This window comes from Aethalodelphis obliquidens, unplaced genomic scaffold (assembly GCF_003676395.1).
Source record: "Aethalodelphis obliquidens isolate GAN/ISIS:26980383/991018 unplaced genomic scaffold, ASM367639v1 scaffold68, whole genome shotgun sequence".
Lineage (NCBI taxonomy): Eukaryota > Metazoa > Chordata > Mammalia > Artiodactyla > Delphinidae > Aethalodelphis > Aethalodelphis obliquidens.
In genome coordinates, this window is record NW_020838012.1 from 3,095,815 (window position 1) to 3,119,801 (window position 23,987).

Below are 23,987 nucleotides of genomic sequence, written 5' to 3' on the forward strand. Positions count from 1 at the left end.
TAGGAAAACAGCATTTAAAATCATTAGTAATTCCTATGAATACAATTTAACACAGTTGGGAATTTTCATCAAAGTTCATTCCAGCAGGAATTGTTCAAGGAATGAAAACTTTATTTTGGCCTACAAATTATAATTAAAAGTTAATGCCGAAAACATCAAACTGTGCTTGTGAAAGTAAATGTAAGTGGGCTTTTTTAAAATATCTTCTCTTTCTGATCATTTATAATGCTATTATTCTCCATGGATATGAATGATTGAGAGTTACCTTCATTGCAATGATATTCTAGACATGTTTAAGCTTAAGAACTTCCAAATATATTTCTAATGAATTTTCTCTAAAATATCAAGGACACTAACTTTCTTTAGTGGGCAGAATCTTAAAATCAAGCCAGTTCGTGTTTTTTCCTAAGAGAGTTCTGAGTGATCAGAACACCAGTTTCTGAAATGAAATTACTGTGAATCAATGACAACATTAAAAGAAGTAGGGCACATGAGCCATATAGTTAGAGAATTTTTACTAAAAACAAAATAATTTTTAGAAGGAAATTAATCTTTGTCATTTGCCTTAGCAAATATGATAACCTATGAGACATGGTAGGGATAAAATAAATATAAATAACAATTATATACTATAATAACAATTATATAAGGAAAGAAAATGTACATTTCACTATGCCTAAAAGGACCTTTGTGCATCTTTGCAGATAAAAATCATACTCATCTTCAAATGACTCAAATTGTGTCACCCACACGAGCACCTTCTTGATGCTTCCCCTCTCTCTCATCCCCACTCCAAGACAGAAGTAATAGCCCCACCTCTTGAAAGTTGTATGGATACCTACCTGGGATATCTTATGATATGATTAACTTTTACCACAAATTATAGCTTTTCTGTATACTTAAAACCTTATCCCAATTAGACTTACTCTCTGTCATCTCTGATTGCACCAAGGGCATTTTTCAAAGCCTTGCTCATAGCAGCTTTCATGAATATTTGTTGGACTGTATTAAGAAGGTATTCCTGTTGGCTTTTGCCTTTCTTTCTATCCGAGAGAACCAAAAGCTATAGTTTCTCAAATAAATTTTTAAAATTCTAACTTCAAGTTCATCTGAATGCTTCTCACCCATGGCTACTTGAAAATACTTCAATCATAAATCATTAACTCTCCTTATCAGTCAAGCAACCTCAAGGTTTAAATTTCATATGGATCTAGGTCAAGTGTTTGCTACCAAAATCATTATGGAAACCTGTGATTGCTAAAGGAATGATTAGCCAATCCAAAAACTGGGGGTAGGTCCTTTACTTTTCTGCCTCCTTCCTCTGCTACTGATTAGGATTAGTTCTCTGCAAAATAATAATTTCCCCTAAGGGATGGACAAAAGGAAAGCTGCTACATGTTAACAGCTCTGAGAGGAAAAAATAAAGATATTTGATGAAAGCAGAAGATTCAAAATCGCTATGTAAAGTGAGAGTTTTGAAGCATCTACAGATTTTTCTTTAGCCTATCATATAGATAAATTACTATTATTTAGACAGAAAACAAATATAGACACATTTTCTAATAAATCAAATTTATTTCTTACACTATTGAAGTGGAGATGAACAGTCATTTGTTTAACAGATATTGTTTTTGTATCTCTCATGTACAGTTACTCTGCCTTAAGAAGATGACAATTAAGTTCGGGAAGAAAAACATACAAGCTTGCAAAGTTAAATAATAATATCTAACAATAGTGTGAAAGACGTTATTAAAAAGAAAAATATTCAGCAAAGATTTTTATCTGTCAGTGTTAATATATTAATAATCAATCGTTCACTATATTACCGTAATCTTTAATACCTATCATTTACTAAGCATTATGTTAAGTTTTATATGAGTAAAATTTTACCATTATGAGATTAGTAACATTTTCACCCCCATTTAACAGATTAAGAAAATGAGGACATGAGATACATAGATACATAGCAACAAGTAGTGGAAACAGGATTCAAACCTGAATATATCTAACCAGGATCTAAATTCTAGCCATCATATCATAGGTATTTTTTTCTAAATTTTGGGTCAAGACAAGTCCATATCCACCGGCAACTAATATTTTAATGTTAACACAGACAACATCTATTACTGTTTATTTCCATTGCATTTTAAAATCAATTGGAATATTGGCCTTTTAGCTGTGTCTATGAGAATTATTTTTCTCTGTTTTTTCTTTAGGGTTGTGATACACAGATGATTTATGACATGTTGCTAAGATTGAAATCCATTGTCTATTTACCTGGTGACTTTGTCTGCAAAAAGGTGAGTTCATGTTATTTTTCTAATGCATGACTAATAAATACATCTGAGGAGTTCAGATATAAGGCAAGAGAATAAACAAAATTTGTCCAGGGTGAATTCCATAGTATGGAAATAATCATGATATACAATTCTGTAAAACTATAATGTGCTCTCAGAGTTCAAAATGGAACAAGACAATATGGATTTCATTACTTATAGGATATAAGTGTGGGTGGTCTGAAAAGTTGTTTTGTGTAAATGTAAATCATCAATTGTCACACCCCATTAACTCCAAATACTTAAGGTGGAGGGAAAAGTTACAGAAGTGAAAGGTGGTTCTGCCCTTTTTATGTCTTCAGCAAGCTATCAGTTACCTCCATTTAGCTCACCCAGTTAGTAAATAATCAATGCCATTTTTTTATTTTACTGTGCTTTTTATGATTACAAAGTAATACATGTTCATTATTTTTAAAATGGGAAACACATAAAAGCACAAAGACAAAAACTCCACCACCCAGAAATAACCACTATTAATATATTTCAACCTATCTTTTTATATCGACTGATGGATAGTTAGAGCTTGTTTTATAAAATTGGCACCATACCTCGCTTATGTTTGAAACTTGTTTTGTCATGTCACAATATATCATGGGAACATTTTACATATTATTAAGTAATCTACAACATCCTTTTTAAAGCTGCATAATCTTCCAGTCTATGAATATATCATAATCAATTCCAAGTGTTTGCTATTACAAATAACTCTAAAATAAACAATTTTGCACATCTCTGATTACTAACTCAAAGGGGGAGAGAAGGAATGATGACCTTGGGACCTTGAGATACATCTTGAGATATTAAATCAATAGTGAAGGCAATAATCAAAATAAAAAGTAGAGAAAGATGAACAGTTCAAAGAAATGAGAGATGATCCAAAACCCTGGGGAGTTCACACATGAGTGAGGGTAAGAAGTACTTATATCATTCCAAAATAATGTGCTAGATGGTAGAAGTAAGCACAAGCTGTGGTAGGACACAGAGTAAGGACACTTCTGCACTGGGGTACTGGCAAGATTTCCTGGAGAAGATGCTGGTCAAGCTAAGTCTTGAAAAATGAATCAGCATGAACCAGGAGAAAGAAGAAGCAGGCATTCCAGGTAGAGGAAAGAATTCACATGAGTCAAGGCAGAAAGGAAGGGACTCTGTCTTCGGAGGGAGTGTATGGAACTATAATAAGTCAAAAGCTAGAAAATTTTAGTATCATTTATTCAGTGAAACTCAATAAATAATTTTGAAATACTATGGGCCAGGCACTGTGCTGGGTACTGGATATATTCAGCAGTGAGCATAAAAAGGTGGTTCTTGTCCTTCAAGGGCTTACAGTCTAGTGCCAGGGTATTCAATTCACAGTGTACATCAGAATCACCTGAATTTAGAAATCTGGGCTCCATCTCCAGTAACTTAATTGGTCTGGGTGGAGACCACATATCAATATTTTTAAAGCTCCCAGATGATTATAAATTGAGCCAAAGTTGAGTATCACTGGCCTGATGGAAGAAACAAACAATAAACAAATAAAATTACTGTGTAACTCCAAAATGTGTTAAGTTTCTATGCAGCAAAAGCAATTTGCCAGGAGAGTGCGTGGTGGCAAAGGCACTTACTTTAGATTGGGGGACTCAGACAGGGAGAGATTGTCAAGCTGTCAGGCATGAACTTTGTGAAAATCTGAAGAGAAATAGTTCTCTAGTTTAAAAAAAAAAAGAAAAACTGGAGAGGACACTATTTTAGATGAAGACTTGGGACCATGAGGCAGGACAGAACTTGACTTGTTTAAGGAATGGAAGCAAATGATCAACTAGGATAACGGTGAAAGACAAAGTCAAATAGAGTGAAGGTACTTTAAGGCATCCAGGTAGAGATACCTAGTGCACAGGTGGAAATCAGTCTAGCCCGTGAGAGAGGACAGAACTGGAGGTAAATCTTTGGAAACCGGCATATGATGGAAACTGATATCATAAGAAGCTCAAGAAAAGGTAAATAAAGAAGACCAAGGCTGTAACTTTGAAGAATACCAGTATTTATGGAAGAGGTCAATGAAGAAGAATCAGAGAGGGCAACTGAGTAGGAGCTGTCAGAGGTAAAGAGGAAAAATAGAGATTGTGATATTAATGAAACCAGGAATCTAGAATCCCACACAAATTAGTCCAGATTAAATGTGGGCATACTGATGATATAAAATCATTTTCATTAAAATGGGAAATACAAACCACAGCTCAGTTTAAGGACCCCTTTCGGGCAGTGATGCATTTAGGATGACATGACCTTAATGCACCAAAATGGCCTTTCAATTTGTTCCAATAGCAGCAGGGACTGAAAATTGAGATAACTCATAGAAACTTTAGCATCTGGGCCCACAATCAGTGAAAATTTGTTTAACAAAGTGTGAAATGCAGAGTAGATGCAGCGTTCTCATTTCTAATTTCTTCCTCACATCGCATCCATCACTCAATAATAAAAACAGATCAGTGAACACAAAAGAAGGAAGGAAAAAATAAGCAGGGGGAAGAGCAGAAATGAAAAGACATGAGACTCCAAGCCACATTTCTTTGTTTCTGTTTTTAAGAAGGGATTTAATTAAGAGTAGACATAGACAGAGGTGAAAAGTTGTTACTTGTCCAGATTTTATACAGCCAAGTTCAGCTTTGTTTTTTATCATTTCCCCAAATCATTGTAGGAAAATGGAAGAAAAAGAAAAAAATGAAAGAAAACATGTTCCATTAGCAGTTGTTTAAATAATTGAAGAAATGGCAGGGCTCAGGACTGAGTTTGCTGACCTATCTAATCCTCAGGATGGCTCCTAAATTTACCAAGTGGGTAGTTTGGACTGCTTCGAAGAGTACTTAGGAATTTTCCCAGGATTAATTTGCAAGAATTAATTTGAGCATCATAATGCCCGTCAGCCTTGGAAATAGCCTTCTACACAGGAACCCTGAAAATTTGAAGTGCTCTCTCACTAAGGGTTACATGAAGCGCTTGCATTTCTACACTTTCTCCAAATTAGTACATAAACCAACCAGAAGAGCTTGGTTTGATCTTATTTTGCTCATGCTGTCAGACGTTGCTCTCTAAGGAATGTCTACTTCATTTGAATGCCAATTAAACTTGCAGGAAAGTTTTAAATTAGCCTAGAAATATGCAAGAAATAGTGGAAGTTTTGGTTCGTTGATTATGCCAGATCTCCTTGGAAAATTATTGAAATGACCATTAAAAAATAATTAAAAGTGCTGAACTATATTTAAGTACCCATTATGTACTTCTACCTCCAGTCATTTGTAATAACTGCCTTTGAAAAATCATTCCAGTTCCTTGAGAATTACTTCATGCAGAGAATTAAGGAATATGACCCTGTCCTAATCATTACTTCTTGGAGTATCTCTTGAAAAGCTAATTTTTAGACACTTTCGCTCATTTTTAAAATAATTCATAGATATTGTGTTGGTTTTAAAGAGATCAGTCTTGATATTGGATTCATTAGATATGATCTGTACATATAATATAATCAGGTGACATAGGTGTTGCTAGTTCTAATGCTATCATCTGCCAGCCTCGTACGTTTGCCCAAGACACTTAACTTTTCAAGTCTCTACTACCAATTTTTAAATAAGAATAATGATATCTTTCCTATTTGACCTCACTGGGATTTTTGCAAGAAATAAGTGAGTTAATATCTATGAAAATACCTTGCAGCTATAAAGTAGCATGTTCCTTTATTTTTTTAATTTATTTATTTTATTTATTTTATTTTTGGCTGTGTTGGGTCTTCGCTTCTGTGCGTGGGCTTTCTCTAGTTGCAGTGAGCAGGGTCTACTCTGCTGTGCGCGGGCTTCTCATTGCAGTGGCCTCTGTTGTTGTGGAGCACAGGATTTAGGTGCATGGGCTTCAGTAGTCGTGGTATGTGGGCTCAGTAGTTGTGGCTTGCGGCCTCTAGAGCGCAGGTTCAATAGTTGTGGCGCATGAGCTTAGTTGCTCCGCGGCATGCGGGATCTTCCCAGATCAGGGATCGAACCCACGTCCCCTGAATTGGCAGGCTGATTCTTAAACACTGCACCACCAGGGAAGCCTCAAAGTAGCATGTTCTGATAAAACAAACACAGGCGTTAAAATAAGGAGCAATGTAAAATCTGATATTATGATTTTAAAAGTACTTTGCAAATGCAAGATGTATTATTAGCACTGATAATGTGGAAATAACTATAATTAGATCTATCTGTATTGGAATTTCTACTTAAATCTACATTTGGGAATAAATATATCTATTTATAGAAGGTATAAATACACAATGCAAAATTTAAGTATACTTTTTGCATTGCTTAGTTAGGAGATGTGCATTCTAGGCTTCCTTTTGCTTCTATTTACTATCATGGAGCAACGGTTACTCAGCCAAATATTAGCCAGTAAGCCAATCTGTGCCTTTATTTTCTTTCTGTAAAATGGAAATAATAATACCTACTCTAGCTTCCTCATAAAAGTCATGGGGAGATAAAATGAGAATTTCAGTGTCACAGATGTTAACTAAGAGGTAGAGTCTGAAAACTTTAAACTTAACCTAACAATTATAATATGACAATAAGTAATGTTCAGGAGAATAACCCTTGGTATTAAAGAATTTCAAAACTTCCCAGAGAATAGCTGAATTACAAATTATTCATAAATGAGTGCCTATGTCATAATTCCTATGCTCAGCAGTGGAACAAAGTAGACATTGTCTCAGCCATTGCAGAGCATAAACTATAATCAACATTGTTTAATCCCAAATTAATTTTAGTGTATTCTACTCCTTTGAAAATATGGTTGACAAGAATGTTTTATGAACTCAAATAATCCAGCCCCCTCCTGAACCAAATATAAGAGAATTTATTGTATTTATGCTATTTTTAATAGCTCAGGGTGATCAAGACTCAACTCACTAAGACATATATAGGTACTGTTATCCAAATAGTTTGCCTAGTATTATGAGAACTGGCTTATTTAAAGTTTAAAAGCTTTTCTTCACCCAAGTGCCATTTAGATCTCTTGTAAAACATAGTTATGTTTTTTGGATCCTGGAGTGAGATGTGTTCCAAGGGTCCCACAACCACCCACTAGTTTAGTAATTTGCATGACTCAACATAAAGTTATATTTATCACTTAAGATTTATTAAGGCAGAGTATACAATGCAGGGACAGCAAGAAAAAGATATGCATAGGCAAAGACTAGAGAAATCAGGTGCAGATTTCCTAGATCCTATTTCTGAGAGGCTCACATGAATGCATTTTTATCTCCTACTGTGGACCATAGAGACAAGAGAAAAATATCTCTGCCTAGGAAAGCTCGTCTAAGTCTTGGAGTCCAGAGTTTTTAAATGGGGCTGGTCACATAGCTACATGACCAGTCATTGTTCAGACTCCAAACTAGATACAAATCACACACCATAAATCTTTGTGTTTACATTAAACAGTGTTGACAGCCTGGTACATCCTGCCACACTGCCTGAGGCATACAGAATAACATTAACCAGTGTCTATGAGAACGTTCCAGGAGTTTAGTTCTCAAGGCATTGAACAAATGTCATTGCCCTGGCTCCAGAGTCCCCAGAGATAAACAAGAACTGAATAAAAGAACCTGCTGGGGCTTCCCTGGTGGCACGGTGGTTGGGAGTCCACCTGCCGATGTAGGGGACGTGGGTTTGTGCCCCAGTCTGGGAGGATCCCACTAGCCGCGGAGCGGCTGTGCCCGTGAGCCATGGCCGCTGGGCCTGCGCGTCCAGAGCCTGTTGCTCCGCGATGGGAGAGGCCACAACAGTGATAGGCCCGTGTACCGCAAAAAAAAAAAAAAAAAAAAAAAGAACCTGCTGAAGGGAGGAACACTCCCAAACTCATTCTATGAGGCATCACCCTGATGCCAAAACCAGAAAAAGATGTCACAAAAAAAGAAAATTACAGGCCAATATCACTGATGAACATAGATGCAATAATCCTCAACAAAATACTAGCAAACAGAATCCAACAGCACATTAAAAGGATCATACACCATGATCAAGTGGGGTTTATCTTCAATATATGCAAATCAATCAGTGCAATACACCATATTAACAAACTGAAGGATAAAAACCATATGATAATCTCAATAGCTGCAGAAAAAGCTTTTGACAAAATTCAATACCCAGTTATGATAAAAACTCTCCAGAAAGTGGGCATAGAGGGAACCTACCTCAACATAATAAAAGCCATATATGACAAACACACAGCCAGCATCATTCTCAATGGTGAAAAACTGGAAGCATTTCCTCTACAATCAGGAACAAGACAAGGGTGCCCACTCTCACCACTATTATTCAACATAGTTTTGGAAGTTTTAGCCACGGCAGTCAGAGAAGAAAAAGAAATAAAAGGAATCTAAATTGGAAAAGAAGAAGTAAAACTGTCACTGTTTGCAGATAACATGATACTATACATAGAGAAGCCTAAAGATGCTACCAGAAAACTACTAGAGCTCATCAATGAATATGGTAAAGCAGCAGGATACAAAATTAATGCACAGAAATCTCTTGCATTCCTATACACTAAAAATGAAAAATCAGAAAGGGAAATCAAGGAAACACTCCCATTTTCCATTGCAAAGAAAAGAATAAAACACCTAGGAATAAACCTACCTAAGGAGGCAAAAGACCTGTATGCAGAAAACTATAAGACACTGATGAAAGAAATCAAAGATGATACGAACAGACGGAAAGATATACCATGTTCTTGGGTAGGAAGAATCAACATTGTGAAAATGACTATACTACCCAAAGCAATCTACAGATTCAATGCAACCCCTATCAAATTGCCAATGGCATTTTTCATAGAACTAGAACAAAAAATTTTACAATTTGTATGGAAACACAAAAGACCCCAAATAGCCAAAGCAATTTGAGAAAGAAAAACGGAGCTAGAGGAATCAGGCTTCAGACTATACTACAAAGCTACAGTAATCAGGACAGTATGGTACTGGCATAAAAACAGAAATATAGATCAATGGAACAGGATAGAGAGCCCATAGGTAAACCCACACACTTAAGATCACCTTACCTTTGACAAAAGAGGCAAGAATATACAATGGAGAAAAGACAGCCTCTTCAACAAGTGGAGCTGGGAAAACTGGACAGTTACAGGTAAAAGAATGAAATTAGAACACTTCCTAACACCATACACAAAAATAAACTCAAAATGGATTAAAGACCTAAATGTAAGGCCAGACACTATAAAACTGTTCGAGGAAAACATAGGCAGAACACTCTATGACATAAATCACAGCAAGATCCTTTTTGACCCACTTCCTAGAGTTAGGGAAATAAAAACAAAAATAAACAAATAGGACCTAATGAAACTTAAAAGCTTTTGCACAGCAAAGGAAACCATAAATAAGATGAAAAGACAACCCTCAGAATGGGAGGAAATATTTGCAAGCGAAGCAACAGACAAAGGATTAATCTCCAAAATACAAAAGCAGCTCATGCTGTTCAATATCAAAAAAACAAACAACCCAATCCAAAAATGGGCAGAAGACCTAAACAGACATTTATCGAAAGAAGACATACAGATTGCCAACAAACACATGAAAGGATGCTCAACAGCACTAATTAGTAGAGAAATGCAAATCAAAACTACAATGAGGTATCACTTCACACCCGTCAGAATGGCCACCATCAAAAAATCTACAAACAGTAAATGCTGGAGAGGGTGCAGAGAAAAGGGAACACTCCTGCACTGTTGGTGGGAATGTAAATTGAAACAGCCACTATGGAGAACAGTATGGAGGTTCCTTAAAAAACTAAAAATAGAATTACCATATGACCCAGCAATTCCACTACTGGGCATATCCCTGAGGAAACCATAATTCAAAAAGATACATGTACCACAATGTTCATTGCAGTGCTATTTACAATTGCCAGGACATGAAAGCAACCTAAATGTCCATCGACAGATGATTGGATAAAGAAGCTGTGGCACATATATACAATGGAATATTACTCGGCCAAAAAAGGAGAGAAATTGAGTTATTTGTAATGAGGTGGATGGACCTCGAGTCTGTCATACAGAGTGAAGTAAGTCAGAAAGAGAAAAACAAATATCATATGCTAATGCACTTATATGGAATCTAAAAAAATGGTACTGATGAACCTAGTGGCAGGGCAGGGATAAAGACACAGACATAGAGAATGGACTTGAGGGCACGGGGTGGGTAGGGGAAGCTGGGACAAAGTGAGAGAGTAGCGTTGACATACATACACTACCAAGTGTAAAATGGATGGCTAGTGAGAAGCTGCTGCATAGCACAGGGAGATCAGCTCCATGCTTTGTGAGGACCTAGAGGGCTGGGATAGGAAGGATGGGAGGGAGTCTCAAGAGGGAAGGGATATGGGGATATATGTATGTATCCATATGTATGGATATATGTATGTATGCTTATAGCTAATTCACTTTGTTGTACAACAGAAACTAACACAACATTGTAAAGCAATTATACTCCAATAAAGATATATATAAACCTGCTGCAGTAACACTTTCTTCTCAACATGGAACAAGAATAATAGCTTAAGGGTCTCATACGCCCCAATTACTAAAATCAGACCTCAGTACTATAGGCAGAAGAGTAGAGTTCACCTTTAGATGACTGTAACCCATGTTCTTTGGATAAACTAAGCAACTTCTTCAAAGCATAGCAGCCGTCACCAAAGCTAAGGTGAATATGCTTACAATCTGTTATTTCCTCTCTCCAATCCCATTCTTAAAACAATGTGCTGACTGAAGTATCTTTGCCTGTCCAGTGATGGCACACAGTGCTCAGGTTCTAGAAGGTATCACTTTCCTTGTAATTTCCTTTCACATGTTATGTCAAACTGATGTCCACAACTACCTCAGGTCTTAAGATAATTATTATTACACTTCTATTCCTTGCTTCCTTCATTTACATTTACTCCTCTAAAAGAGTTTATATCTTTTAATTTGGGGCATAATTGTCAAGAATAAAGTGACTACCATTTCCTCTTTACATTTGGCATATAGGGAGAAATTGGCAAGGAAATGTATATCATTAAGCAAGGAGAAGTCCAAGTTCTTGGAGGAGCTGATGGCGCTCAAGTTCTGGTTACTCTGAAAGCTGGAGCAGTGTTTGGAGAAATCAGGTATCGAAAAGACACCTTGTAATATTGAAGTCTGTCATTTGTTATAAAAGAAAAGTCTTGGGCCATAAAATAAGTAAAGTTCCCATTCAAATTCACCAATGGTTTGATTGTGCTGACAGCATTGATAAAATAAGGATTTTCACATTTCTATTTATCCTTTCCCTTCCCCAAAAGAACTAGCTCATTCAGCCCTTTAGGCCCAGGACTTAGGTCAGTGTCTAGCATAAAGTAGATGCTCAATATATGTTGAATAATGAATGTGTGAATAAATGAATGGATGAATGATGAAAGAGGAGATTGGGAGAGTTAGTCGTCAGATTGTTGGAGAACTTGAATGCCAGGCTAACACAATAGTTTTGAGTAGGTGAGTGATAATGATTATCATTGTGGGACCAAATTGCCTGAGTCCAAACCCCAGTACCACCACTTACAATCTTTGCTCCTTTGTTACTTGACCGCTTTGTCCTTCATCTTAATAATTAGAAGAGAAGGGCTTCCCTGGTGGCGCAGTGGTTGAGAGTCCACCTGCCGATGCAGCGGACACAGGTTCGTGCCCCGGTCCGGGAGGATCCCACATGCCGCGGAGCAGCTGGGCCCGTGAGCCATGGCCGCTGAGCCTGCGCTTCCGGAGCCTGTGCTCCGCAATGGGAGAGGCCACAACAGTGAGGGGCCCGCGTACCGCAATAAAATAAAATAAAATAAAATGGCGTAGTAGAGTCAGCCATCTGCATCTGTGGGTCCCTCATCTGAGGGTTCCACACACCAGGACTCAATAAACTGGATTGCACGACCCATATGTGAATGCACAAGCCATGGATACAAAGGTCTAACACTACAGACAGCAAAATCAAGCATTCTGTGGGCTAAACATTCCATATGTATTATTGTATTTAAACATATTCATGTATTCATCCAATAAACACTTATTTTGAGTGCCTAGTACATGCTAGACGGTCAGGTATTGCTCTAAACTCTGGGAATGTACTGTGAAAACAGTAAACAAGAGCTTACAGTCTTGAGGGAGAAAGCTAACAATAAATAAACTAGACGATAAAATCACATTGTGATAACTGCTATAGAGGTAAAAATTGTTAGAGACTGGGGATGCTACTTTACATATAATGGTCAGGGATACCTCTTTGGACAGATAATATTCCAACTGAGACTTGAGAGAGTAAATGGAGCAGCCATCCAGACATGGGGGAAGAGCCTCCCATATGATGGAATAGCAAGGGCAGAGGCCTAGAGGTAGAGCAAGCGTATCTGGTTGAACATCATAGAGGTCACTATGGCTGGAGTTCAGAGACTAAGGGACACTGTGGCGAGATGAGGCCAAAGAGGTGCTCAAAGACAAGACTGTACAGGCCTTTTAGGCCATGGTAAGGAATTTGTATTTTATTCTAAATACCAATGGATACCAATGGAGGATTTTAGGCAAAAGAATGATACAATTTGAATTATGATGTTAGAAGACCACTCTAACAGCTATGTGGAAAAGAGGCAGTAAAGAAACGAGAATGAAATAGAGATCAATTAGAAGTCAGTTGCGGTGGTTCAAGTGAAAGATGATGGAGTCTTGAACTAGGATGCTGTCTCTTAGGGTAAAGACAAGAGTGCACTGTCAGGCAGTTATTAACATATCCATTTCATGATTGGAAAAATTGCAATTCCAAGGTGTCAATTATCTGGCCCAGGATAACATAGCTAGTAAGTGAAAGGGACAATATTCAAACACGAGCTTCATGGATCAGGGCCTAGTGATCTTTCCACCACACCACAGAAGAAAGGTGGTTCATCCAACCTCTGATTTCATAGCTGCTAAGAAGTTATCTTCAGAGTTCCAGAGATATGAATAATTTCAGATGACTTTATATTAGCATAATTAGGGTTTCCTTAGAATGTTGAATCATGTTAATTCTCTGTTGATAATGTGCCTTCTCTTTTTTATTTTTCCTGCTTGCTTAAAACTGGGTGGGCACTTGTGTGAGGGTCTTGCTCTGGGGCAGTGGTGGAAACACTTCTCAGAATGTCCAGATCTGTGTTCTTTGCCTAATTTCTATCGCTTCTTTACTAGGAGTACTTGCAAAAATGATTTAATATTTTAGTGACTTAATAATCACTGTAATCTTCAAGGTCATAAAACAAGCAACAGTCTAATCTCAAACATTGCAGAAATTAATTAGCTGACCTCTCCCAAGGGTTGAGTACTCCCTGAAGAATAAAGCTTTATAAATACAAATATGTTAATTGCTGATATTATCATCACAGTAGGAAATATTCTAAGAATACAATCCAGGTGCTGCTGAGTTGCAATTGAAAGGAATCTTAAATTCTTGACAGCAGCTTCTCAAATAAATCTCCTATTACCCACTGGGTTTCTAAGGCCAAATTGAAACCAGTAGACCAGACAAGCTCTAAATTTGCTCAGTAATCTGGCTGATTCAAGCAAAAGGGAGGTTTTTGCCTTGATTCTCTTCTTGGCTGTGGTTGAGGAGAAATACGATACATCTGCCTCTTCCCAGATACCCTCAGGCTTCACAGGTCCACAGCTGTCATATGCCCCTGGAGCTCTAGTTATTTATTCCAGCAATGGAGGCATGCCTGCCAAACATCTAGATACTGGAAAGATCTAGTAATTGTGTTTACTACTCAAAAAACCTGTGACCTTTTTTAAAATGAGCTAAATCCAGCACTATCATGTAGCTTTTTTACGAAGGTTCTTTTTTCTTAGGAAAAAATAAGAAAGAAAAGAACTGAGGGCTTTCAAGGACATTATATACTAATCCAAAAGAGCAAAGCACTGACTAAAATATAGATTTACAGCCTGTCATGGAGAAAACGCAGACCACATTTCCAATTAACATCTGAGGAGTTCAGACACCCCATTTTTAATAGACTCAGAGTCTGCCGGGGGATAGCCTTGTAGCAGTACTGACTCCACTGTTTGTTTTCACAATTACAATTATTGCCAAGTCTTATTCACCGAATGTATTTAACCACTTCCTATCCTCCTTCTTCATCTGTTAAAATCTCACTATTCCTGAAATGCATCTGAATTTTTATCCTTGCTAGTGCTATTATGATTTCAATAGAAATCCCTACTGGTTTCATCTCCCTTTGGAATGTCCTCCCCCTGGAAAATACCTATTCACCTTTCAAGACTTCAATTCAGATGTCATCTCTCTGAAGCCATCTCTAACCAACCCCCCCCAAACAACTAGTTGCTCCTTGTTCTATGCTTTCATAGTATTTCATTAGTGACTTTACTACAGGAATTACCACTAATTTATAATCAATTCATTCAAATGGATCTCCTCAACAGACTAAGCTATTAAAATGTAAGAACTAAAACTTTCCATCTTTATGTCACCAGCAGCTATATAAAAACTGTACAATGTGTTGATTTTCATTGATATTCTGCCTCCATTCAAAATAATTTGCAGGTGCTATTCAGAAATTTCTGATTAATTAAGTAGTTAATTGTGATTTGATAAAAAAAAAAAGCAGAAAATTATATTCATTACACCTTACAGTATAATGTGAAGTGCCTCAAAGAAGGCCATGCCTGGCATGGTGAACAAGAATGGTGAGCAAGAAACAATCACTTCCCTCAAGGGCCTTATAAACAAAAGACAAGGAAACAAAAAGATTCCAATACTAGGTGGTAAAATGTATGGGTTGCATTCAATGATGGAGCATACGCAGGATGTTATGGAGTACAAAGCCTTCACAAGGACCAATCCTTCAGATTGAGCAACTGCTTGAGGTTATTTGAGAACTGAAGGCAGACCTTTCAGTGCTTCTCAAATGACATGTGGAGAAAAAAATGTGTGCAGACAATATGTGTGCACAAAGGTCAGTCCTGATAGCCTGTACAAGGGTGTATGTAAAGGAGTATTCACATAATGCCTGTAGTAGGTTGAATGTTGGCCCCCACAAAGATATATCCATGCCCGAACTCCTGGAACCTGTGAATGTGACCTTATTAGAAAAAAAGAAGAAGAAAAAAAGAGTCTTTGCAGATATAATTAAGCTAAGGATCTTAAGGTGAGCTCATTCTTGATTTTTTTGGATGGGCCCTAAATCCAATGACAAGTGTCCTCACATGAGACAGAAGAGGAGAAGACACACAAACACAGGGAGAAGAGGGGAAGGCCGTGTGAAGACCGAGGCAGAAATTGGAGTTATGCAGCCACAGCCAAGGAACTCCTGGAGCCACCAGAAGCTGGAAGAGGCAAGAAAGCCTTCTCTCCTAGAGTCCCTGGAGGGAGCACAGCCCTGCCAACAACTTGATTTTTGACTTCTGGCCTCCAAAACTGTGATAGAATAAATTTCTGTTGTTGGTAGTCACTGGTTTTACAGTAATTTGTTACAGCAGCCTCAGGAAACTAATATAATACTAACCTTTTTACATTGTTAACTTTTGAAATTTACTGGGGAAAAAGAAAAGGTCTGCTTGACACTCCTTCAGCTCACCCTACATGGCCAGTCCACCTCAAAGACCTATCAATTTCATGTCCAAAGTGTGTCTCCAATTGTTTGCACCTTACCTTCTCCACTGACCCCACTTCCGTCCACACCACCTCCCTCTCTCACTGGACAACTGCAGGGCTGCTCCAAGTCTCCCACTCCAACCACCACACCCTCTGTAATCCAGGCCCCACTAGCAGCCAGAGGGATCCTTCACGAACAGGTATGATCATGTCATTGCCCTCCTGCTTAAAACCACTCAATGTTTTCACATGTTCTTTTTTATCTAAAAGTCCTTGCCTGACCTACAAGATCCTGCAGAGTCTAGCCCCTGCCTACCTCTCTACTGTAGGGTGTAGCCCACTCCCCTTGCTCTCCTTAATCCAGACTTTAGTTCCTTGAATGTGCCACATGCCATCCAGCCATGGAGAGTTGGTTTATTTTTTCCTAATTTTGGAATTTAAAGACAGTTTTATTCAGGTAATAATGGTTTATAATATTATATGTATCATGTATACATTACATTTTGACTTCTGCATATACTGCAGTGTGCTCACCACCAAAAGTTTAGCTTCCATCTGTCACCGTATAGTTGACCCCCTTTACCCATTTTGCCTTCCCTCAACCCTCCTTCCCCTCTGGTAACTACTACTCTGTTCTCTGTATCTATGTTTTTGTTTTGTTTTGGTTTGGTTTGTTCATTTATTTTGTTTTGTTTGTGCTTTTTATATTCCGCCTATGAGTGAAAACATGCAGTATTTGTCTTTCTCTCTCTGACTTATTTCACTTAGCATAAAACCTCAAGGTCCATCCACGTTGTCACAAATGGCAGGATTTCATTTTTTTATGGCTGAGTAGTATTGCATTGTGTATATACACTACATCTTTATCCATTCATTCACTGATGGATACCTAGGCTGTTTCCATATCTTGGCTATTGTAAATAAAGCTGCAATGAACATAGGAGTGCATATATCCTTTAAAATTAGTTTTTGTGTTCTTTGGATGAACATACAGAAGTGGAATAGCTGGATCATATGGCGGTTCTAATTTTTTGACAAATCTCCATACTGTTTTCCATAGCAGCCATGGGGAGTTTTTACCTCTGCCCATATAGGTTTCCCACCCCTTTAACCTAATCTCACCTACTTTCAGGACTTCTTTTTCTCCATTATAGGGACCACCCAGGTCTCCTTGCTATATTCTCTAGTTGGACTACATTCCTATCTTTCAGAACACTTACCTTTGTAATCACGCACTTGCTGGTGCATTTATTTCTTCAGTGTCTTTCTTCCTTCCTCACTAACTCATAAGCACCAGGACTACAATGTATGGCTGTGCCAGTTGTGCTCTGCATCAGGATGTCCAGGCAGGGCCTGAGAGAACTGGAATGCAGCCTGCACTCCACTCCTGAGCATGAGCCCCGCTGTTACACTCCCCCTCATGCACAGGTGCCCTTTACTTTGCAAAAGGGGGTATTTTTCTGGCCAAACTTTACACCTATAGGACTGCATTTGCCAGAGAGGCTGTATTTTTCCATTTTGTACACAGACAAAGTCCCTAGCAGACGCCACACCCGATCTGCACTTGATCCCCAGCCCTCAGGGGAGTGCCTGGCGCACATAAGTGCCTAATAAATAGTCATTGTTATAAATAAATTAACGTAATTATCTTCTATCTTTGCAAATGTACTAATAAACATTCATTTTTGTCATGAATATGCATATTCAGCCTCGTACCCTTTTTGTCAGTTTTTATTATTAAGAATAGGACTGCAGGCTTCCCTGGTGGCCCAGTGGTTGAGAGTCCGCCTGCCGATGCAGGGGACATAGGTTCGTGCCCCGGTCCGGGAAGATCCCACATGCCGCGGAGCGGCTAGGCCTGTGAGCCATGGCTGCTGAGCCTGCGTGTCTGAAGCCTGTGCTCTGCAACGGGAGAGGCCACAACAGTGAGGGCCGGCGTACCGCAAAAAAAAAAAAAAAATAGGACTGCTACGTTTATCTTTGTAAGATCATTTTGCTTTTCTTTTATTTCTTTGAAGTTTATTCCCCAAAATGAAATAACTAGGTCAAAAGGTAGAAACATTTCTATAACTCTTGGAATATATGGGCAGATGATTTTCTAGAAAAATTGAACCAATTTAAGATACAACATGCAATGTATAGCTATTTTTCTCTAGTACCAGTGATATTACCTCATTATTCTCAGTTGGTTTTGCACTTTAATAGTTGTTTTAATTTGCATTTCTCTAAATAGTGCTTAGAAAATAATAGGTCCTCAATAAATATTTGATAAATCAATTAATTTTCTCTGGGCCTATTTATTTTCACAAACGTGATTGTATTTATTTTCTGCGTTTCTTTCATTGTACAATATCCTTTTTTCATCATATATAACAAGTTATTGGGCAGAATTTAGGCAGTGATATATGTTTTAGATAGTCTGGCTTTTATTTAAAGTATTTAAGTTCTGACTTTTCACCAGCTATATTGGTCAAATCACCGATTCTGCATATTTAACAAATATTTTCTCTATACCATTGTGAAAAGGCCAAATATTTTGAAGAATAATTTTAAACCTCTTTGTTCCCTCTAAGCAATGTTTGCCTATTTTCCCTGAGTACTCAGTTTTCAAAATGAGAGTACCAAGGTAGACTTTTAGTTTTTTGGACTATTTTAATTCTATATTCTTATTCTTCATCAGAATAATTCTGTTATTCCTTCACCCACTACCCTGCCTTTCCTAAAAGACAGAAATAGTAGATACATTGGAAGTATGAGCAGGGGTAAGAAGATTGATAAATATTGAGGGAGAAAACTTTTCATTTCCATTTTTTTCTGGCTCAATCCTGTGCATACTACCTGTGTTAAAATATGTGTTTATATTTTTCACTACCTTCTTTAATATACAGTCTCTGTTTGTGTAGCATTTTTTGCTTAGAGCAGAAAGCAAACCTCACCTAAGTTTCACAATATTCCTCTGAACCACTACATTATCAGTACCATTGTTTAAACATGTATTCAAATATTCTCAGGACTCCTCCTAAACTGACTTCATCTGGTGACTCTAATTCTATGAAAATCAAGGCTCTTTACCACCATTTGGAATAGCAGAGAGGGAGTAAAGGATCTGATTGTCAGACATTGGTAGAGCTTATCACGACCAGCCCAACTGGCTTCCTCCTTGATTTTTCTAATATCCATGTGCAAATCTCTATCATTAGAACAATAACAATGGCTTCATTAGCAGCATTAGAGTTTAGGGTGTAAAGAAAAGACTCCATGACTTGAAGTCAGCTCTGGTCTTGGATTTGAATTTCTGCAATGAAACTCGTAAGTATTTGTTCTGGAATAAGTCACTTCACTAGATTCTGGACCTCAATTTCCATGTCAGTAAGTGTAGGTAAGAACCTACCTCACCAGTTTCATGTGGTCATTAATATATGACATCGTTAGCTATTTTGACCCCAAAGAAACACATAGTTAAGCTAGAATATTAGTTTGTTTGATACAGTAATTTCCAGCCAGAGTATCATATATCCTCCTGGGTACTTGATATAAATAAAGAGGGCAAGGAATAAACTGTGCATGTTATTCCTTTTTTCCCCTCTTCTTTAGAATTTTTACCTAGATTCTTCATCGATCATCCACTTTTTTTTAAAAATAAATTTATTTATTTTTGGCCACGTTGGGTCTTCATTGCTGCTTGTGGGCTTTCTCTAGTTGTGGAAAGTGGGGGCTTCTCTTGGTTGCGGTGCACAGGATTCTCATTGTGGTGGCTTCTGTTGTTACACGGGCTCAAGTAGTTGTGGCGCACGGGCTCAGTTGCTCCGCGGCATGTGGGATCTTCCCGCACCAGGGCTCGAACCCATGTCCCCTGCACTGGCAGGCGGATTCTTAACCACTGCGCCACCAGGGAAATCCTGATTATCCACTTCTTCTAAGGCCAATTCAACTCTGAAATCAAGACTTCCTGGGGGAAAGAGGACTGTTTTGTATCTGTGAAATCTGAACTCTTTAACTCCGATAAAAATCCATACATAGAGATTTTTCTCAAAAATCTAGGTTAACATGTGTTGCCTTGCAGTGGTTTTATGACTATCAAAGTATCTGTGAAGAGCGAGCAGTCTGGGCAGAGGTGACACGAGAACATCCTCTGATATTTGCTCACCCACAAAAGTTTTGTTAGGATTTATATTTAGTGAAGTGGTAAAAATTTTCAAGCAACAAAGTGTTTTCCAATAACACTGAAAAGAGTAAAAGAATATCTCATAGAAGTCTACACAGGTGACCTAACCTCCTGCACTCCAAATATAATCCAGTTGGAAATTTGCTTAATGAGAACAGATATATGAAGTTGTAATCTCTCACTCAGCATTGGATGTGATTGATCTTCTTTCCATAGATAGTATTCATAGTTTTATTTCTATTATAGGAAACGATTCTACATGAGAGTATGCTTTTAGACAAGAAACTTCTTCATTTTAGGAAACATTCTCATTTTTTTACAGTTATCAAAGCATTAATCATTCTGAATTGTGTTTATCTGTTTAAGAAGTCTGTCTAGGTTTGCATCCAACTCCACAACAATGAGCTGTGTGGCTCTGGGTGAGGTCCTCAACTGAGGTTTCATTTCTTCATCAATTAAAACAGAGTAATAATAATACATAATTACCTCATAGGATTGAAAAGCATTATACGTGTTGATACAAAAGAGAACTTAGAAAAATACCTGGCTCATGGTAAGCACTTAAAAATATTAGCTAGTAATACTACTATTACTAATGTTATTATCAATATTTGCTAGTCGACTAGACAAACCTCGCCCACGCTTATCCCACTCCTAGATTACAAACAGCTTGAGGGCAGATTTTTTTTTTATTGAAATATAGTTGATTTACAAATATTGTGTTAGTTTCAGGTATACAGCAAAGTGATTCAGTTATACATATATGTGTATATCTATATTCTTTCTTTGATCCTTTCCTGTTATAGTTTACTACAAGATATTGAATATAGTTCCCTATGCTATACAGTAAATCCTTTTGTTTATTTTATATATGGTAGTATGCGTCTGTTAATCTCATACTCCCAATTTATCTCTCCCCCCTTTCTCCTTTGGTAACCATAAGTTTGTGTATTATGTCTGTGAGTCTGTTTTGCAAATAAGTTTATTTGTACTAATTTTTAGATCCTACATATAAGTGATATAATATTTGTCTTTGTCTGACTTAACTTCATTTAAAATGATAATCTCTAGGTCCATCCATGTTGCTGCAAATGGCATTATTTCATTCTTTTTTATGGCTGAGTAATATTTCATTTTATACATCTATATCTCATCTTCTTTATCCATTCATCTGTTAATGGACACTGAGTTTGCTTCTATGTCTTTGCTATTGTAAATAGTGCTGCTATGAACACTGGGGTGAATATATCTTTTCAAATTAAATCTTTTCTCTTTCCCAGATATATGCCCAGGAGTGGGATTACTGGATCATATGGTAACTCTATTTTTAGTTTTTTAAGGAAACTCCATACTGTTTTCCACAGTGGCTGTACTAATTTACATTCCCACCAACAGTGTAGGAGGGTTCCCTTTTGGCTTGAGGACAGATGTTAATCATCTTTATAGCCCCAGAACTTGGCATCGTATCTAGGTCATTATGGAGTATGTTATTGCCACACACTTCTAATTTATCACTAATTTCTTTTTTTCCTTTTCTTTTCAATTTATACAGTGAATTCCTTATATGCTTCTGCATGATTGGCCTCCAAAGTAAAATGGTCTGTACAATCTCAAACTCATAGAAAAAAAAACTATTTATCAAAAGTCCAGCTGAGGAAGGTAATGTTTAAGAGGATGATTTTTCTCTAGATATTCTAGATACCACTGAAAACAAAGAGAGAGACGAGTATCTGATATGCACTGTACTGACTGCCCTTCCCACCTGCAGCATTGCTTCTACGGAACTGGACTTTGGAGTGACACACAGCCTTTACTGAGGACCACATCACAAACAGTGCTGGCAAACTTAGTTTTGCATCTATAATAGAATATGAACATGTTGTCCACCAATTTACACGGTGGCCTCTCTACTAAAGCCCTTCAGCATATATTTCTGTCTTAAAACTAAGAATCCATCCATTTTTATGATATAAGAGACAAAGCCAAATTCGAAGCCCTCTTGTAACAAAGTTTGCATTTTTGCATGAACCCCATTTTATGTTTCCATTCTGTTTTTCTTCTGCTCTTCCTTTCAACTTATGCTCTTTTGTATTCTACTTATCCTTGTGAGTGCTTTCTGGATAAACTAGCTCTGTGAAAAAGGGCTGTGCACATTGTGTTCCAGTCACATTATAGTCTGTGTATGCAGTGCACAATTTATGATGCTGTATGTGGCAGCCCTGGAAAAAAGCTGGAAATGAATGACTGACTAGGGACTATCTGAATATTCTAGCTCTTTCTGATATATACACACAGCAATGTATATGTATATGTAAATACATATACATTTGTTTATATGTATATGTGCACATGTACATATTATATGTATGTACTATATGTATATTATATGCAGTAGGGATCACCCAATCCACTGAGGGTCTGAATAGAACAAAAATGTGAAGAAAGGGCAAATTCACTCTCTCAGCTTGAGCTGGCACATCTATCTTCTCCTGCCCTCAGACATCAGGGCTCTTGGCTCTGGACTTTCAGACCCAGACATCGACTTACACCAGAGGCTCCTCTTTCTCCCCTTCTCAGGCCTTTGGACTCAGACTGAATTACAGCACCAGCTTCCTGAGCCTCCAGCTTGTAGATGGCAGACTGTGGGACTTCTCAGACTCCATAACCACCACAACCACATGAGCCAATTCCCATAATAAATCTCCTTTTATATATATCTGTATATGTCCTATATTTTCTGTTTCTCTGGAGAACCCTGTGTAATAAAATTTATTATACTTATTGTTAGTTGTTACAGTTACATACCCCAAATTAGGGTTTAAAACTTCTCAGCCAGGAGTTTTACCTAATTACACCTTCATAATTGAATGTCAGGGGTCTATAAACATTTATCTCTGGGCTTCCCTGGTGGCGCAGTGGTTGAGAGTCCACCTGCCGATGCAGGGGACACGGGTTCGTGCCCCGGTCCGGGAAGATCCCACATGCCGCAGAGCGGCTGGGCCCGTGAGCCATGGCCGCTGAGCCTGCGCGTCCAGAGCCTGTGCTCCGCAACGGGAGAGGCCACAACAGTGAGAGGCCCACGTAAAGAAAACAAAAAACAAAAAAAACACACCTATCTCTCCCTAAAGATAATCAGGCCTATAGTACAGAAGGTACTAAAAGGTGGTCTTGTTAATCCAAAAGAGAGATTAAGTGTCTTGCTCAGAAATACACTTAATAAATGGTAGATTTCAACTATAGTTCAATTTAAATTCTTTTAAATTAAACATAAATAAATAAATAAAATCGTAGAGTTATCTGGTTCCAAAATCTGTACTCTTTCCACAAACCATACCATGCTTTACTATTTTTCCTTTTGCACTACTTTACCTGCTGAATACATGATAGGCACTTAATAAATACATGATTGGAGTAAAAATCTAAAAGGTCCTTAAGTTCTTTTTTAAGGTCACAGCAAACAAAAGTGGACCTAGAATTAGAATCCATTCCCTTGTTTCCTGGGCCATTGCTCTGTTCAGTATTTTTGACCTGGGGACACTTACCATTAACCTCGGCTGTTTGTCCTCCAGCACGTGCTCTTTCAGAAACTATGTGGGCTTGGGAATATTTAGGGATCTTCTTACTAAGCTATTTAATGAGTGAAACTTTCCATTGGTGGAATGCTGGAGAAGCATTTTGTGGACAGGAGGGAAAAAAACGATGCTATTTTAAACACTGCTGAGAGTTTGGGCAAAATCCATCTGGCAGACAGACTATTTCTTCCGTTCAAAAACTCATCAAGCACTCCAAATGTGTAACCTGTAGGCAAGTTTAATTAAAGCTTGAGAAATCTCAAAATAAC

The 23,987-nt window shown here is 37.7% G+C and overlaps 1 protein-coding gene across 1 annotated transcript in view; it reads left to right on the forward strand.

Moving 5' to 3' along the window:
• The window catches only part of CNGB3 (cyclic nucleotide gated channel subunit beta 3), a 141,759-nt gene that overhangs the window by 110,216 nt on the left and 7,556 nt on the right, over positions 1-23,987 (forward strand). The window contains exons 14-15 of the mRNA XM_027089761.1: positions 2,217-2,300; positions 11,370-11,488. Coding sequence (XP_026945562.1) covers positions 2,217-2,300; positions 11,370-11,488 — 203 coding nt within the window. The remainder of the gene's footprint in view (positions 1-2,216; positions 2,301-11,369; positions 11,489-23,987) is intronic.